Below are 17,885 nucleotides of genomic sequence, written 5' to 3' on the forward strand. Positions count from 1 at the left end.
CCAACGCGACCATTTAAAAGTCCAAGTAAGATTGAATGAAATACTCTAAGTCTGATATTAAGTTTATATTTTACGTTACATCGTATTTTTAGTAATGGCTGGCGGTTTATTCGCAATAAGTGCCCGATTTTTCTGGGAATTGGGAGGTTACGATGATGGATTGGATATTTGGGGTAAAGTTTTAAAAAATACGTGAAACTCTAAAAGTTTTTTAAGTGAATATATCTATTTCAGGTGGTGAACAATATGAGTTAAGTTTCAAAATTTGGCAATGTGGGGGAGAAATGTATGATGCTCCTTGTTCACGTGTTGGTCATATTTATAGGGGAGGTGGTGTACCACAGCCAACTGGAAGAAGAGGCGACTTTCTGCATAAGGTGGTCGATAGTTTTTCATTGGTTTTTAATTTCGACGTATTCATGTTCTTTCTTTATCTCAGAATTACAAACGTGTTGCGGAAGTCTGGATGGATGAGTATAAAGAATATTTATATCAGCGTAATCCTGAAAAATATTTAAGTATTGACGCCGGCAATTTGACAGAACAAAAAGCAATACGTGAAAAACTGCAGTGCAAATCGTTTAAATGGTTCATGGAAGAAATTGCATTTGATTTGCCAAAAAAATATCCACTGGTAGAGCCGCCTGATTTTGCCTCTGGAGTTATACAAAGTGAATCACATCCAAATCTGTGTGTCGACTCATTGAATCATGGTATTGGCCAAGAGTTCGGCTTATACACGTGTGCTGAAAATCATAAACGACCGCAATTAAATCAATTCTTCGTTTTATCTTGGCACAAAGACATAAGAGTACACGGCACAACAAAGTGTTGGGATGTTTCAACGTCATATACAAACGCACCAATTATTTTTTACAATTGTCATGGGAAAAAAGGAAATCAGCTCTGGAAATATAATATCGTAAGAATTATTCATAATATTTTGGATTACATAATATAATATTTTTTTCGAATTTTACGTTTCGTAATCGATTAAATTATCTTAACGTGTCTGTAGGAAAAAAAGTGGGTTCAACATAATGATCGGTGCTTGGACTTTGATGCAAAAACCATGAAAATCTTTGTAAACCAATGCGATGCCAATAATCCAAATATGACATGGAACTTTGGTTTTGTTAACGCAACAGCGCTACATCAGTTTGATCAAATCAATACATAAAATTGCAAATCTATGTTACATTTTTCGTTGTGTATTATCATCAATTATTATTATACTAAAAGACAAATATAAAGATATTTTTAATTAAATATTATTGATAAAACTATGATTACTGTAACGGTGAGATAAAAAAAACGCTGCTTACAAATGCTTTTTCGTTTATTTTTTTAAACCGACAGAGGTCGGAACGTATGTATGAATTGAATGTAAAAATTCAATTGTTTATACTATGACTTTTTTCAAATGTGCTATATGAAGCATTATCGATTAAATTTGATTAACTTTTTGAAGAAAATTGTTGATTGCATGTGAATTAACATCCCTCAATGCTTTTTCTAGGGCAATCGCATCGAGGTGCGCTAAAAAGCCATTAGCTTCTAAAAGTTTCAGGATGTCGTTGACATGATTTTTAATTTTTTGAAACAACTTTTCCAAAAAAATGAAAAAGGTAACACGCACATTTGACACAAACACTACTGATTGTGACGCTATCGAACTAAGAAGATCCTTTGCAACTGATATTGACATGGCATGACATTGAATGAATCGAGTGGTGAAGATCAAAACAGCATTATACAGTTCATTTCAATCGGCTTCCAATTGTACCTCTGTTCCCAAGCACGTTTGAATTATGTCCATCAAATCGACAGTTTCATTTGACAGACAATCAACGAAATTTTCTGCAAAGATATAGAAATATTGGAATGAACTGTTCATTGAAGAAAAATAGTTTGTTTTTAGTGTAGTTACCGAGAATTTCGAGTGCAGCCGTGACTGTTCGAGCTGTCGAATCTGGAGCAGTTAAAATTTCATACGTTTCTTTAATCCAGTCTGATCTTTTTTTCAATTTCAATGAACTTTTTGGGACTTGATAATTGGCGGGTAATTTCCTTCGCGGCTGCAATTCGTATGTACAATTCTGCATGACTCGAAACGTAGTCAGCGAATTTATTCAAAAGCTGCACAGAGAACAACTCGTCAACAAGGCAAAAATAACAAACGATTCACAACAAATTTGAAATTGTATTTACCTTTTGAATCGCTTCTTTCTAGAAGGGAATTATAGATCGAATCTTCCATTATTGACCTAAAAACGATTTAACAATTGTAAATGAACAAACGAATGAAAAAACGAAACTGCAGTTTGACGTTTGGCGCGAAATGTGAAAATCAAATGTTTACAGTGAAGTTGGTCTTAGTTATGTTTATGGTTCACATTTGTGAATACGTATGGTTCACACAACATAAAGCATATCAAAAAATCGATTTTCCACTATTTTGACGTGCTTAAATTATATTATTATATGCTCAAGTTTACCGATTTATCGTTTACATTGTTTTTCAACGAACTATTATGAAACTAGGTAAACAAAGATTTTTGTAATATTTTCTAAAATACTATCTTAAGGAAATTCTAGCGAAAAAAATGGAATATGAGAAAGTTAAAAATAAATCGGGCAAATATTCATTCAAATCAAATGATGTGATTGAAAATGTGACAATGTTAATCGAAAAAAACGCAAAAGAAATAGAAAATGCAAGCAGCATATTAGAGACAACGAAAATTACGGATTTAAATACTGACTGCATGGAAACTATTTTTGAGTATTTGGAATTTAACGACTTGTTAAATCTTGCTGAAAGCAGCAAACAATTTTATACTGCAGTATGTGAGGTCTACAAAAGGAATTTTGCCAGCCAAACACTGACAAACGATGATAGGAAAAGGTATTTCACCAATCAGTTCAAAAATGATTCGATTAAAATTGAATTGAATTTTTGTTTTTTCAGTTCTTCAAAATATGATGAGGAGAAAATGATATTAATCAAAACAAATCCATTGAAAGTCTTACGCAATTTTGGACACGTAATTAAGAATTTCGAAGTCGATTTTCGGTGGTTAAATGCAAAGCTTTGCGCTGAAATCGAAAATTATTTGGTGATATATTGCTCTGATTCATTACAACGATTATGTGTATTCCCTGATAGATCGGAAACTACTTTCAAAGATTTACAAAAACCATTGGAAAAAGTAACATATTTGAAAATAATAATTACATTAGATCAAAACATAAATCACATACAATTTCTTAATGAAAGCAATCTACCAAATGTCAACAAAATAGAGATATATTCTTACAAATTTAACACTTTTGGAGAGAGTTCGAAAAAAATTCATTTTGAAAATATTGAATATTTCAAGTATTATGGTATGCGATCTAGTAAATATCCATTTTCATTTGGAAATCTTAAGCATCTTAGGATTAGGGGTAGTTGTCAAGTAAAGGATGCATTATGCGAATTTATTGGTAACGTTAAAGATTTGAAGACATTGAAGCTTAATGAAGGTTGTGTGGATGCGGATTCGTTGTGTAAAATATTAGAGCTACAAAATGTCTTATCAAATCTTGAGGAAATACAAATCGAATGCTTATTCGTTCTAAAGTTTTCTCCTGGCGATGTTCTTCGCTTTCTGAAACATCTCAAATTACTTAGGAACAAACGACTCCATGGGAACAATATCATCAAATTTGGGTGTTGAATGGAATATTTACACAAGAGACATTGAATTTGGTATTTTTAAATTTATTGCCTATGTTTTTGAAAGAATAATTGAAAGTTGATTTTAATTGAAATAATACTGTTTGACCATTCAATATCGGTTGGAATATATTTCGATGCAAAGAAAACGAAGTAAATAACGGAGAAAAAACACGACAGATTTCACTCCGTTACAGGTCAAGAAAATAAATTCATTTTGTATTTACTATTCAGTGTGTATGGTCCTTCCATAATTCCGAGAATAATTTGATACTTTCATTTTTAATTCATTGAAATTAATTTTTTTTAAGTGAATCAATTTTATCCATGTTTCAAATACTTCAAAATGCAAGGCAAACCAATTTGCCCAGAGAATGAATGACATTTTATTTAGAAAGAAAAAAGTTTATAGTATTTGACATAAGAGTTTTGGTTTTTTTGCATATAAAATATCTGAAAAATTTAAAGGTTTTGAGCTTGTTAAGAAAAAGATGAGACTTTTTGATGTATTCTTTATTTTTTTAATCTTTTATTTATATAAAGTTTACACACTCGAGATGTTGAATTTAAAGCAAACCCGAGCGACTCTTGAAATGCTCACCTTTTTTCATATCCGCTTAAATTAATGAGATGATTTTTTTAATTTTAATGATGAATTTTGTTTGTTTGTTTGCATCCATTCAGTCAAATATTAAACTGTTTTCATGTGAAAAACATACAATAGTTGAATAAAACCAATAATTTAGCACAAAAATTATACTACGCGAATAAATTCTACTTTAATAAAGAAATGCGAAAGGAGAAAATTGTCGAAATAATAGTTTTTTTTTTTCATGGATTCATCAAATGTAACATTCAGAGAGTGGAAAACGCTGCCGCTATAGTAATACTATATCAACAATGCCTATAAATAGTTACTATTTGTACACATTTCGATTGTGTGATCACAATAATTTTTGCGAACTCCAATGTGAACAATGCAACTCTTTGTATGTAGATTTTAAATACAAAGAGCCGCATTGTTCACATTAGAGTTCGCATTTTGTTGTGGTCACACAATCGAAATGTGTACAAATAGTAACTATTTATAGGCACTGTTAATATAGTATTACTATAGCGGTAGTGTTTTCTACTCTCTGATAACATTACTGAAAGAAGTTTCTTTTCTAAATAATAAAAGAGGTTTTGTTTTGCTGGGCACTATGAATAACATACTATGAACATATATTAAGATACGTTTTCGAGAAGGTTAATTTTTTTCTCACTTATTAGTTCTTTTTTTACGACTCAAACAAAAACTAAATCGAAAATGTTGAATTGATTACTGTAACGGTGAGATAAAAAAACGCTGCTTACAAATGCATTTTTGTTTATTTTTTTAAACATAGAAAAACCCAACACAAAAATAATAACATGTCATTATTTAGAAAAATACATTCAGTTAAATAAACAACAACACATGATTATAATTTTTTTAATAGAGCGGTTGCTTCTTCCTTACATTTTTTGTCGTCTTCATTTCTATAGTAAAACAAATTGCACAAAGAAATTAATTAAGTGAGCTGCAAAAAATAAATGTCCAAAGGGCATATAATGTACTTACAATACTTGAACGTTGGCAGCTTTTTCAAGAAATTGCTTAGCTTCTTCATAATTTTTCAAATTGTAGTAACATTTACCAATGAATAGTAAATTCATTGAATAGAAATTGGCTTTTTTCTCTTCAGCTTTGAGAAAATATTCGAGTGCTTCTTCGTAGGTTCCAGTGGGTGGTGTTGCAAAAATCGCCGAAACAATTTTCCGTTGATACCACGGCATGTCGGCCAAACCGTATTGAAAATTGCCCAACAAATGCCAGCTGGTATTTAAATTTATTTATGTGTTAATATCATCACAATCATCAAATAGTTATTGTTATTTTACCTAGTTGGATCCTCCGGATTCAACTCAACAGCTCTCTCCATATGTTTTTTGACATTTTCCAATTGAGCAACACGCGCTTTAACACCATCTAATTCATTTTTAGCATCCAGTAAAACAGCATACCTAAATTAACCAAAACACGCATTTATAGGAATTTAAAAAAAAAAGAAACAATGTCATATCGAAGTTTAGAATAGAGAGGAAAAACGAATTTATATATTATTTCGCTGCGACGTTGCTTCCATGGTTGTTTCGATACACACCACCAAATCTCAATTTTTCCACAATAATTGTGCTACTATTTGTTTTATATAGGTCAAGCCTTACTAATTACAACGATATCTGAATTAATATATATATATACCATTTATGAACGGCGAAATTTTTCTCATCTAATTCTAATGCTTTAACAATCAAATCGAAACCTTCGCGAATGCTCTCTTCTTTTTTTGCTTTATTCGTTCCTCCTAATTTGAATAGGGCACGTGCTTCTCGCCACAAAATATTTGCATCCGATTGGTTCTGTAATAGAAAATGGCATCAAACTCAGATGATTCAGTCAGTTGAAAAAAAAAAAAAAAAAACAATTATTAATTTCAACGTGAAATATTCAAGTCCATCTTTTTTGCAATACACAATCAAAACAGTAACTATACCGGATATTTTCTTAACAGATCAATCGCATCCTGATATTGATTTTCATCAAATAATTGATCTGCATTTTGTAGCAAATGTTGTATATCAGTTTCTTCTGCCATTGTCACCTTTGAACCGCCAATTAACGCTAACGACCAACCAATTTTACGATTAATTTGTACTGCGTTCTGAAAATTTGAAACAAAAATAAATGAAAAACAATTTAACCAAAATTACTTCAAACTAAAAGCCAGATGAATATTCGGCTAAATTAATAATGTAATTTATTGTATTTTTATTTTTCAAAATAATTCTCACATTATTCAAAGAAAAACCTAATCAATTTCTTTCAATTTTGTCTTTTACTCGTACCTTGGACTTTTGAAATAGATTAAAAACACGTACATACATTGGACGTTGGACTCTATATACTTATATATGTCTTTTACCGATTACTGATTGCTGATGCCACAAAATCGACCAATTTTTTCTCAAAAATTTATTAAATTCAAACATAATTTACCTGCAATTGAGATAGAAGATGTGGGACGGTCGCTTTAAATTGTTTTTGTTGTCGAAAATATTGTTTGAAAATAGCGCAACTGATTCGCCAATGTAATTGTACAGCTCTATTCATTGAAATGTTGTCTTTTTAAATTGAATGACTTGCCCCGACCAGACTGATTCAACTAGACACTTATAGCCAATAATACAAACCAGCACGTTGTTTATATATTGTGAATTTTTATAGGAATACATACACATATAAACATTTACTATTATATCCAAGTGAACAACGACATCTCTCATCAAAGTAGTCAAATCTCATGACACATATTTTTAGTACAAAGAAATGAGTGGGATAATTTAAATTTCTTCCAAGTTTCATGCGACGCTATGTAAGAAAACACAATTATATGTATAATAGAGAAACTTGCAGAAATCGATTTGGAATCGATTATTCCCAAAAATAATTGACCATTAAATCCATTTGAAAACCCGCAAATTCATGGTTATTTTCGAGCATATGATCAGCTGGTGTTGATTTGCCGAACTGTTTTTTATGAAATGGTGTATAATGTTCAGAATATCGCTTATAAACCGCTCTACAACACTGACCGACGTAAACTTTACCACAATTTTTACAGAGAGTTGCATTTATTTGAATTTGAATCTCTTTCAATTTAAATACCATTACTTAATATTGTCATCAATGTAACCATGATTATTTTTCTCTTTTCAAATTTGTTTTATATTTTAAACATCAACTAAATTTTCTAATTGTAGTAAACATATGACATAATTTTTGTACAGATTTCAGTTTTATAGCTCGCCTGATGATGGAAACATTATTTCCGAAAACGTTAGCATTTTATAAATAAAATCACGTTAAATTTGTATCAAAATAAGAAGTTTTCTTCACTTATTTTTTCATTTGATTGACTGATACAGTATGTTCAACAACAACAACAAAAACTAATAAAAAACACAAATTATAATTTTTTTCAAAAATATTTAAAATATATTTAACGAATATAGAAATATTTGCTCGAAAACCTTACAACTCAAATTAAGGTGACGGAAAAGTTAAAACATTTCAATTCATTAGGTATTTAAAAAATCTGTCAAAGAAAAAAACTGTTGTAAAATTTTGAAATATCTATGGCTCTTAAATCATCTGTTCTCGAACACGCATTTATGCTTCGCAAAACGGAACATACATTCAAAGAAAAACAAAACACTTGGACTACATTATTTAATAATAGCTTGAAGCTATGTTGACGACCAAACATACAAAATGCAAAAACTTTAATTTTTCAAAGTCAAGTAAAACTTTTGAATGTTGTTTCGCTGTGTAAAAGTGTCACGTACATTGTTGCTTTTCAATTTTAACGAAAATAAAAAGAAATTGATGCAAAACAGAAGCCGTTTGACAAGATCGATAATTATACACCGTCATAAATCAAGTATATACATCTTTGTAATTATGTTTGGCCGAATATTACCGCAGAATCAGCAGTAAAAACACCAAAGATATTCATACGTTAGAAAACCTCAAGTCATTGGTCTTATGAACTGAACTTTCCAGCAATTTTTCAAACAGCATATACAATGTTGCTAATCGCCAATTTATCAATATTTTTATTTCATTTTTCTCTCTTTTTCACCGTTCAAATACTTTGTTCACTTTTCTTTTGACTCTCTTCTTAAATTAATTCATCATGTACGTCTCTTTACATATGCTGACAACATAATAGTTCGATCCAAATTCATTATTTATTTATAATATTCACAACATTTCAATTTAAATTATATACAATTTCTTGTTATTAAGTTTCGAATTCACTTAAATAAAGATTTATTAAAATAAACAAAAATTACGCGTGTTTCACACACATGCATAAAGTGAGGAAAAACGGAAATGAACGAAACAGAAAAAGGCCTCTCCTCTTCCCTCTAAAGAGACCAAATTATTATGAGAAATAAGAATAAAACATAAGTGGCAAAATAAAATGATTCGCTGACAAAGCTAAAATTGATGTGCGGGTGAAACACATGGACAAAAGGTGGACAGAAAGGCATAGAGATTAATACATTAAGGAAAAAGCTGAGAAGCTCATGGAGCGAATGAAAATAAGCAAAAATTAGGTATTCGAAAAACATCAGTGAGAGAAATGTCTAAATCTAAAAACCACTGAAAATATTGTTTAGATTCTCTCCGACGGCTACACAATGAAGTATTTCTTAATTGGAATATATAAAATTCTTTCTCTTTCTTAGTCAATTGAGCAATTTTAGCATTTTGCCTACGCAAAGTCGAAGTCACGACGAACAGGCACGCACAGCTTATCTGACTGTTTGGCTACTACTGAAGCATAATATTCGCGTACTTATGGAACTAGCTATTGCCGTCCTCGCTGTAATTCGTTCTGCCGCTGACGCTAACGCCACCGCCGCAGTCATCGCCGTCATCGATGTTATTGTTGCAATCATTTTCTCGTATCCCGCTGTGTATGTACATGTACACATGCATACGATGATGTACGAAATGTTATTTATGTCTTCAAAAAAGTCTTCCACAAATCATTTTACTTTGAACTTTCTTACTAGCCGGTTGTATTATTTTATTGTACAAAGTATTTTTGAAAATATATTACCTCATCTTCGAATTATTAAAAGAAAATCTTCTAATCTTGTGTTTTTTGTGCATGTGAGAAATTTATACCATCGGTATTCAATCGAACTTGAACATTTATTCCATATTCATAAGCCGGTAACTGTACGTCTATATTCATTTTCAATTTTGAATAAAAGAAAAGAACGATCGTCGGTACCAATTCTCTGAAAGAAAAATGATATCGCAATATTTCGTGGTTTTATTTCTTCTTTTACCATTACCAATACCATTGAATAGCAGCTCATTGAATTCAGTCAGCCAAACCGAATCACAGCAAATTTTTCCACGGATTGATGGTATGCAATTTTCTGTCTGATATAATTTTTCTCCAAAAATAAATTTCTCATTTCATTCTTTTTATCAAGTGTCCAATGGAGTGATTAATCAAATTTTAAATATGAATGATTCCGATTCGGCGAAAATCAATCAAATTCTAAATAATCACAATGTTAGCAAAGATGAAATTTTGCGACGAATGGCTCAACCGCATCATACTGGCAATATTTACAATTTTCGTACAACAACCACCGAAAAAGCTGTCGCCAAAGATGAAACAAAAGAAGGCCCAAACGGTGAACCCATTGGAATTGAAGCCGAAAAAGCTGAGTAAGTCAAACAAATTATAAATAATATTCAGTCTAAACAATATTTAGTTATGTGAATTCATTTGATAACAATGGGTTGAATAAAAAATGAATGAATGAAACAATTTGTCCATTCGTCATGAAATTCCCATTCAATGTTTGCTACATAAAAAAACAGGCACATAATATACAACCGTTAATGTGCGATTAGAGCTGTGGACATCTGACTCAGCGAATACCATAAGATCTTATTTCAATAAACATATAAGATACACACTCGGTGATCCTGTTTAGTGTATGGAAACCAGTACATTCTTGCTTTAAAAAAAAAAACAAACTTTAAATTATCTTTGAAACTAAGAACATGAAAATGTTCCAAGTAGTTTGACTTGTTTGAAAGGATTAGTTTTTTTTTTAAATCACTTTTTACTACAAATATTTGGACAATTCGTGACACAAAAACCATTTTGCCGTTCTTTTATGTTACATTTTTAAATTAATACATAACGTATACGAACCAGTTGCGCATATAAAATCACTCATTTTCAGAATCCACTATAATTCTATATGATGATGAATGCGCAGCAATAAATCAGCGTGCTTATTTTAAAACACAATTTACAGAGAAGAAAATTATAATAAATCAATTTGGTTTGACATGTCAACGTGAACATCACCTCATTTATAATTTTATCGCCTGCTCGCATGATTTCCTTTTATTTTTTTCTCTATTTCGTTTTCTTTAATTTCTTCGGATCAAAACTGAAAGTTTTATTAATTTCAGTTTGAAAAACTTTGTCATAAAAATACGATTTTAATTATGTATAACTTTTACGAATGATGAAAAAACGCACTATAGATAGAAAAAAGAATATTTTTTTTATTAAGATTAAAAAGGTAGTATACAAAATTCAAGAGCAAAGATCACATGTTAAAGAATTTGAATAGCAATACATACATCTAAAATGTTAATGCGGCCTAATCACACTTCTTTATTTGAGCTAGTTGATCAAATGTTCGACCTATGCCAATGTAAATCAAAGAGAATTTCTTATTATAACGCGCATTACAGACATATCACAGTTTGGTTTTTTTCTCAATACACAACAAAACGTAGTCGGTTTGCTAGCGCAAGCTGGAATCATAGTGATTGAACGAAACCGACTACAGATTTGTCGTTCTATTTCTTTCTCAGTCTCTCTTGCTCTTTTGCATTCATATCGGTTGAAAGAAAGTTTTTTATGTTCTTTCCGGTTTTTTATATTTTAAAAAATAGTCTAGCTGCGTGTCTAGCACATATTCCGTTCGATACGCTACATCGACTGCACACGCAAAAATTAACTGTATTTACGTTCTAAAATACACTCATATGCAAAATGTTATGAAGATTTTCCAAAAAAAAAAAAAAAACATCTCAATGCCTTTTTCAAGCTTGTGCTCTAGAGAGTCATATAAAATATTTATTTATTGATTTCAAGTGATAAGATTCATTACGAGAGAGAAGAACCCAATTGAGAACGAATGTTATCAAATCAAATTTTTGTTATTCTATGAAGTAATTTCGTTTTAAATAGCCGAAGTAAGAAAAATGGATTTATTCAAGAATTGAGTTCGAAAACAATGTATAGATTTACAGCTCCAAATGCTTTTATTTATAGCAAAGGTTTTAATTATCATTTGAAAGAAAAAATTGAATCATTGTTGTGTGCATTTTTGAAAACGGTGCCAAAATCGTTAAAATTTCTCGAAAATGTGTTTCAGAAAATTCTTTTCTTATTATTAAACCAATAACTTTTTTTCAGTTTAACACGAATGAATGGAGAAAGTCCATAAAAATGTATTTATTTCAAATTGGCCGACGTTCAAAGTGGTGTAATCTTTATAACTTTTCGAGAATGCATGGTCATAAACTATGTTTACGATTGTATAAAATTTAATGCCATTAAAATTAGTTGTTGACGTAAGCCAAAACTAAATGCGATTTGATATGCAAATCTTTCTTAACACAGCTAATTGAATAGCAGAGCCCTAGTCAAACGAAATGTAATCGTACAATTATAAGTAGAAAATTGTCGCTCTTTTGTTTTTAGACCCGCAATTATATATCAGTAAAAAATTTGCTGAAACCGTGAAAAATAAAAGCGCTCTCTTAAGTTCTATTTAAGTTTCAAAGGACAAAATATTTAATCAACAATAAAAAAATATTCAAAATAAACTGTGTAGAAACAAACCAAATACAAAAACATGTTCAATAAAACCACGTTAGCCTCTAATGTTGGGAATTATGGCAATTTTTATTACGATAAATTATACTCACTTTTGGCTTGGATTAAATTCACTTTATGAATTTATTGATGATGTTTGAAAACAAGCAATTAACACGGAGTTCCTTTCTCATACCCAATTTCAAACACAAAATAACAAAAAAAATCACATAAATAGCGTGCATAATAATCAAAAATGTATAATGCATAAGCTCCGGTTTTATTGACTATAACAATTAGGTAAACATTCGTTAAGAATTGAACGGGAGCTTACGAGACAAATACGCATATACATACAAATACTATAAAGTATGCAGTGCACACAAGTAATTGAGTGCTCGGTTACGAGACAGACGGACAAATTAATGAAGCACCTGCATATTTTTGAGTGTATTGGCTTTTTCATTGTTTTCGTTAGGTCTTTCATCATTTAATTGAGACACCAAGCCTCTATGTTTTGACTCCACAATATGTAATCCGATCTTCAACTGATATTCATTTTTTTTCTTGAGTTATGTTTTTTATCTTCTTTTTTTTTGGTTCAAAATTGAAAATTCCAGTTTTTTGTAAAGTAATTCGTAAATTGTTTTTGAAGTCATTTTTTTACGATATTTTATGAATGAACTTTTAATTACATATTTGCAATGTAAATTTTGCATGTATAAATTACATTTTTTCTCTTTATTCAATTTACAACCAAACATATTTTATGTTTCGTTTTCAGATTTTTGAACATATTAAAGGAACGTCTAGAATCGATTGTCGAACGAAATTCAACACGTATAACCGCGCTGGATTCAAGCACATCGGCAATTAATGATGTTGCCTTTTACCCACTTTGTATGTAATTAAAAAAAAAAACTGAAAACCAAGCGCAAATTTTCTCAAATACTGCTCAATTTTATATTTTAAAGGTAGTAAAAATAATCAAACATCTTGGTTGGAAGAAAATACAGCGAAATTATACTTCTCATCAAGCATTTTTGAATACCTACGACCAAACACATTTTTGCATCGTGCGGTTTTACGGTAGGCTAAAAATTAGTAGTTTTACTTGATGCAAAGCAAAGTGAACTCATTTTCGGCTCCATTTTTTTCAAATACAGACTTCGACAAAAGATTCCAGAAAATTTGGCAGTTGGCGATGGAAGTGTGAGCAGTGAACCAGACTCACAAAACGGTTGTTCAGAGGTTGATGATGTTATTCATGTTAAAGTTTCGATATTTGTGAAGCATTTACATCGTGGAGGTAATAATAAATTTGAATATTTGCGACGATTTTTTTTTTCCAAAATAATATTTCGACATTTAAATAATTTCAAAGAATATCGAAACAAACAAAATTCGCAAGTGATGCTTCATAAACATGTTCCGAATAACGATGCAATATTGCTTTGAATCGGCTCTTTTTGTGATATTCTATGAAGATCATGGAAACACAATTTTTGTAAGAACCCCGTATGGAATAAAGTGACTGTCTGACTGACTAGCTGAAATCAACTGAAAATTAATTTTGTTTACTCAAACCGTCGACCAAGTTGACTTCAGTCGTCTATTTTCTGATTTTTTTTTAAACAGACGACTAATTTAGGACGTTAGATGGCTATAGCCAACTGTGATTGAAGTTGATTTGAAGTTATATTTTTCTCTACTGGAATCGACTGAAAAATCAAGCAAATCAAGTTTAAATGACTTCAATATTAGTTGGCTTAAGCCAAAAACGTCTCAAGGTAGTTAACTGACTAGTCAGTCAGTAATTTTTCATACGGGACTATAATATACATTAAACGAATAATAACAATATACGGGACTATAATAGTAAAACGAGATTTAATTTATTTCGGCTGATTTTTGGAATAGAGTCAAAGCCGATCCTGAAAAAATTGGTATGTCATAGCCTTACTCTGAATCGAATCAATAGTGAATGGGTGGAAATCGATGTGCGTCAAGTGATTAAATATTGGGAAAAAATGTACCGTGCAAGCTTAATCCACAACAAAGGTAGTCCAGTAGCAGATCCAATGGTTGTCATAGATGTTGAAGACGAATATCAGCAACCATTGCTGGCCGGCGCATTTTTTGAACCAACTGATTGTCAGGCAGGTAAGTGTGTTGTTTTCCAAAACGCTTTTCACTAATAATAAATTTTCAACTACGTTGTATTGAAAATAAGAAAAACCGCCAACATTTTTTTTACATTTTCTCCAATTCAGCTCGTCAAAAAAACGTCCTTTTTTGACTGAAATTTAATAAGTTGCAGCTTGTAATCGTTGTTTGTGACTTTGAATTCTTTTGCATGGTTTATTTGTATTTTTATTCTAATTGATTCATATCCAATAATCTGATTTAAAAAAGTGTGTGCTGTTTAACTTTTTTCATATTACCACTTTTGTTAAGAATAGTTGAACAAAAGAGGTAACAAATGGAATTTAATCTGAATTTTGCTTGAGTTTACAACTAAAAATGATATTGAATAAACAACATAATTTTAATCTGTTTTTATTTGAACAGCTTCGGCAATCCCTTGGACAATCTTTGGAGAAAACATTTGGTCTCTATCTGGAACGCAGATTTTGCCATTGTAAGTACGATTGAATTTTGTATACGTTTTTTGAAAACGTCTTTATTCTATTCTCGCTTCATTCTACATACCCAATTCCAAGAATTTCTTCTAATGTTGTGTGGCTACTTATAAAACACAGGTGGCAAAATTAAAAGTAATCAAAGTAAAATGGGATTTTAGCATCTATACAGAATAGGGTGGAACATTTTCAGCATAATTTTGCGGCCACTTGGAAAACATGTCTTATGGTCCCTAGATTCCAGATATCAAAGAACTTTCAACTTTCTATTTGATATAAGACAGCGACTTGAAAATAAAAGAGGACCATTTTACTGGAAAATCATAAAACATTGCAGTAACCTGATCACTGTGAAAACTTGTGAATCATATTTTCTGGCCAAAGTACATAATATCACCAATTTTTATAAAATTTCAATCAAAAATAAGTATGCATCCAATACAAAATTTCTATTTTTTAGCTCACAAACGAAAAAATTGAAATTTTTTTATGGGAGGTACCCCTTTTTTGATTTAATTTTCATCAAACTTGGTGATATTATGTACTTTGGACAGAAAATATGATTCACAAGTTTTCACGGTGATCAGATTACTGCAATTTTTTATGAATTTCCAGTAAAATGGACCCCTTTTATTTTCAAATCGCTGTCTTATGTCTTGAATCTGGGGACCATAAGACATGTTTTTCCAAGTGGCCATCGAGACATGACACCAAATTTGAGAAATAGTTCCACCACAGATGGCAAAACGAATCATACTATCACGTAATATACTTTAGAGAGAGAGAGAGAGAGAGAGAGAGAGAAAGTGGTTTATTCTACCATCTGTAATTCTGCATAGATGGTAAAAGGAGATTTTTCTCTTATTAATTTTTATTTTGCCATCTGTTTATGTTAAGAGTATGTTATGTTGCAAAAAAGAGCCAATAAATGCTTTGATCAAAAATATAAGTTCTTAAGCTTGGATTTAATTTATTTCATGTTTGTTAGCAATCCAAGACTAGACATTCGATGGAGTCGATCACATGCGCCGTCACACGGATATAGTCATCAAAATCACCGTTCGCAGTATCAGTATCAAGCATTATCAGCCGATAAAAGTAATTTAAATTTAGTGACCACAAATAGTCGTAATCATCGAAAACGTCACGCTCAGCAAAAGAGACACAACCGTGAAAGTACCGATAGTTTCAATGAACCACATCGAATGAGACGTAGTTTGCAGACTAATAAACGTAATCACACCAAGAGAAAATTGATCGCACGGATAGAATAAAATATTCTTTGTCATATAAGCGTTCCACGTTACTTTTCGACATTCTGCTCTTTTTATTTAAGGAATTATAAGTCTGTTTAAGTTTTATCATTTGTTTGTAAATTACTCTATGATGTAATTAAATGTAACTGTAAGAGTAAAAATAAAAATAACGGCTCCAAAATTCATTTAAATTTGGTCGACTCAATTTTTTATTGTTGTACCAATTTCAAAACGGATGTCATTCTATAGAAATAAATATATTTACTATATAGAAAACAGCTCAGAAATAAGGGAAGACGAGGTAAACCGACGCACTCAAAATATCTCGAAAACGACAACGCCAATATGTCAAGTGTTTGTGTCAGAACTCATATAAAAACAAATGACGGTGTACACGTCCATTTAACGTTAAAGAAAAGCGTCACGTTATTTTTTGTTAAAAAATTGTTGTCAAATAAAAAAAACACGTTGTAAATAATATTTTAGGAGCGTGACGGCTTAAAAATTATTTTAGAACAAAAATCAGTTGATTTGAGTGCTGTTGCATTGACATGTAGTCTATAGCGCTTGCTCCTTTCTGATTGATCCAAAAAAGTGGAAGAATGACAAAGACAGCGTATGACGTTGAACGACGCTCACTGCGTTAGAGTGTCAACGTCGAACGAATATATAATTTGAAATAAGAACAGTAGTTTGCACACAAAGATATATTCAAATCTGTGTGCATTACTTGTTCAGCATCAACACTCGAATGCTGTAAACATCCTTGAACGCCATACGCTGTCTTTGTCATTCTTCCACGCTTTTGGTTGAACGAGAAAAGAGCAAGCGCTATAGACTATATGTCAATGTAACAGCACTCAAATCAACTGATTTTTGTTCGAACAGAATTTTAAACCGCCCTAAAATATTATATACATCGTGTGTTTTTTATTCGACAACAATTTTTTAACAAAAAATAACGTGACGCTTATCTTTAACGTTAAATGGACGTGTACACACATTTGTTTTTATATGAGAAGTTCCGCCATTTGATCCTCCATATTTGACATGAGACACTTTTCATTTTCAGTATTCAATGAACGATACACAGCGACAAATGTGTTTTTGGCCACTTGTGTTACAATATTTCGCACTCACAGAATTATCATGATCATTTCATCACTGATCTCAGCTGAAGATATCATATTTGCTACCGACTGCTTTCTGTTGTATGTTGATATTATTGGGTGAACAGTCAATGAAATTCAAGAAAATGCCTTTTTAATTTTAAAAAAACCGACGTTTCGATCACATTTATTCGATCTTCCTCAGGGTCAAAAATCACAACATTTCCTATCGTCAACAAAATCCGAATATTGTGTCATTATCAACAAATTTAGGATTTTGCTAGGAATAGTTTCTGTAGCTGATGTAATGTTATCTAATTTTATTTATCAATTGACTTTGTTTTTTCACTTATTTCATGAGAAATTTGTTGATAATGACACAATATTCGGATTTTGTTGACGATAGGAAATGTTGTGATTTTTGACCCTGAGGAAGATCGAATAAATGTGATCGAAACGTCGGTTTTTTAAAAATTAAAAAGGCATTTTCTTGAATTCCATTGACTGTACACCCAATAATATCAGCTGAAGATAGGTATTTTACATAGTTGATGTCGAGTACTTTCGCGGTAATATTATTTGTGAGTTTTGTGATATCGAAATTCAAAGTTGAACATAAGTTCAAGTTTGAA

General features: G+C 31.0%; 4 protein-coding genes and 1 long non-coding RNA gene across 6 annotated transcripts in view; 3 read left to right on the forward strand and 2 right to left on the reverse strand.

The window, feature by feature from the left end:
- The window catches only part of LOC116340580 (N-acetylgalactosaminyltransferase 6-like), an 11,815-nt gene extending 10,546 nt beyond the window's left edge, over positions 1-1,269 (forward strand). Inside the window, exons 2-6 of the mRNA XM_031767135.1 lie at positions 1-25; positions 93-173; positions 235-377; positions 440-922; positions 1,019-1,269. Of these exons, the coding sequence (XP_031622995.1) occupies positions 1-25; positions 93-173; positions 235-377; positions 440-922; positions 1,019-1,180 (894 nt within the window). The 3' untranslated portion in view covers positions 1,181-1,269. The remainder of the gene's footprint in view (positions 26-92; positions 174-234; positions 378-439; positions 923-1,018) is intronic.
- A 35-nt stretch (positions 1,270-1,304) lies between these two features.
- On the reverse strand, positions 1,305-2,324 carry LOC116341092. Its single transcript, XR_004201129.1, has 3 exons — positions 2,212-2,324; positions 1,931-2,139; positions 1,305-1,860 (listed from the first exon to the last, which is right to left on the reverse strand). It is a non-coding gene; the product is annotated as an uncharacterized LOC116341092 (long non-coding RNA).
- Positions 2,325-2,480: 156 nt separating this feature from the next.
- On the forward strand, positions 2,481-4,682 carry LOC116341280. Its single transcript, XM_031768239.1, has 2 exons — positions 2,481-2,908; positions 2,972-4,682. The coding sequence occupies exons 1-2, from the start codon at positions 2,607-2,609 to the stop codon at positions 3,720-3,722; spliced, it is 1,053 nt and encodes a 350-aa protein (XP_031624099.1). The 5' UTR covers positions 2,481-2,606; the 3' UTR covers positions 3,723-4,682.
- A 423-nt stretch (positions 4,683-5,105) lies between these two features.
- On the reverse strand, positions 5,106-7,022 carry LOC116341281 (regulator of microtubule dynamics protein 1-like). Its single transcript, XM_031768240.1, has 6 exons — positions 6,804-7,022; positions 6,301-6,468; positions 6,009-6,166; positions 5,645-5,767; positions 5,325-5,579; positions 5,106-5,242 (listed from the first exon to the last, which is right to left on the reverse strand). The coding sequence occupies exons 1-6, from the start codon at positions 6,915-6,917 to the stop codon at positions 5,185-5,187; spliced, it is 876 nt and encodes a 291-aa protein (XP_031624100.1). The 5' UTR covers positions 6,918-7,022; the 3' UTR covers positions 5,106-5,184.
- Positions 7,023-9,396: 2,374 nt separating this feature from the next.
- Positions 9,397-16,329, forward strand: LOC116341100 (protein anachronism). Of its 2 annotated transcripts, none has more exons than XM_031767968.1 (8): positions 9,397-9,754; positions 9,824-10,064; positions 13,031-13,146; positions 13,221-13,335; positions 13,413-13,555; positions 14,167-14,409; positions 14,818-14,887; positions 15,877-16,329. In XM_031767968.1, the coding sequence occupies exons 1-8, from the start codon at positions 9,634-9,636 to the stop codon at positions 16,160-16,162; spliced, it is 1,335 nt and encodes a 444-aa protein (XP_031623828.1). In that variant the 5' UTR covers positions 9,397-9,633; the 3' UTR covers positions 16,163-16,329. The 2 variants fall into 2 exon arrangements, with proteins under 2 accessions (XP_031623828.1, XP_031623829.1); XM_031767969.1 differs by having other exon boundaries at positions 14,167-14,405; positions 15,877-16,007.
- Positions 16,330-17,885: the final 1,556 nt, after the last annotated feature.

The sequence above is a fragment of the Contarinia nasturtii genome, unplaced genomic scaffold, assembly GCF_009176525.2.
Source record: "Contarinia nasturtii isolate CC-2019 unplaced genomic scaffold, AAFC_CNas_1.1 Cnas_scaffold_695, whole genome shotgun sequence".
NCBI classification, from domain to species: Eukaryota; Metazoa; Arthropoda; class Insecta; order Diptera; family Cecidomyiidae; genus Contarinia; species Contarinia nasturtii.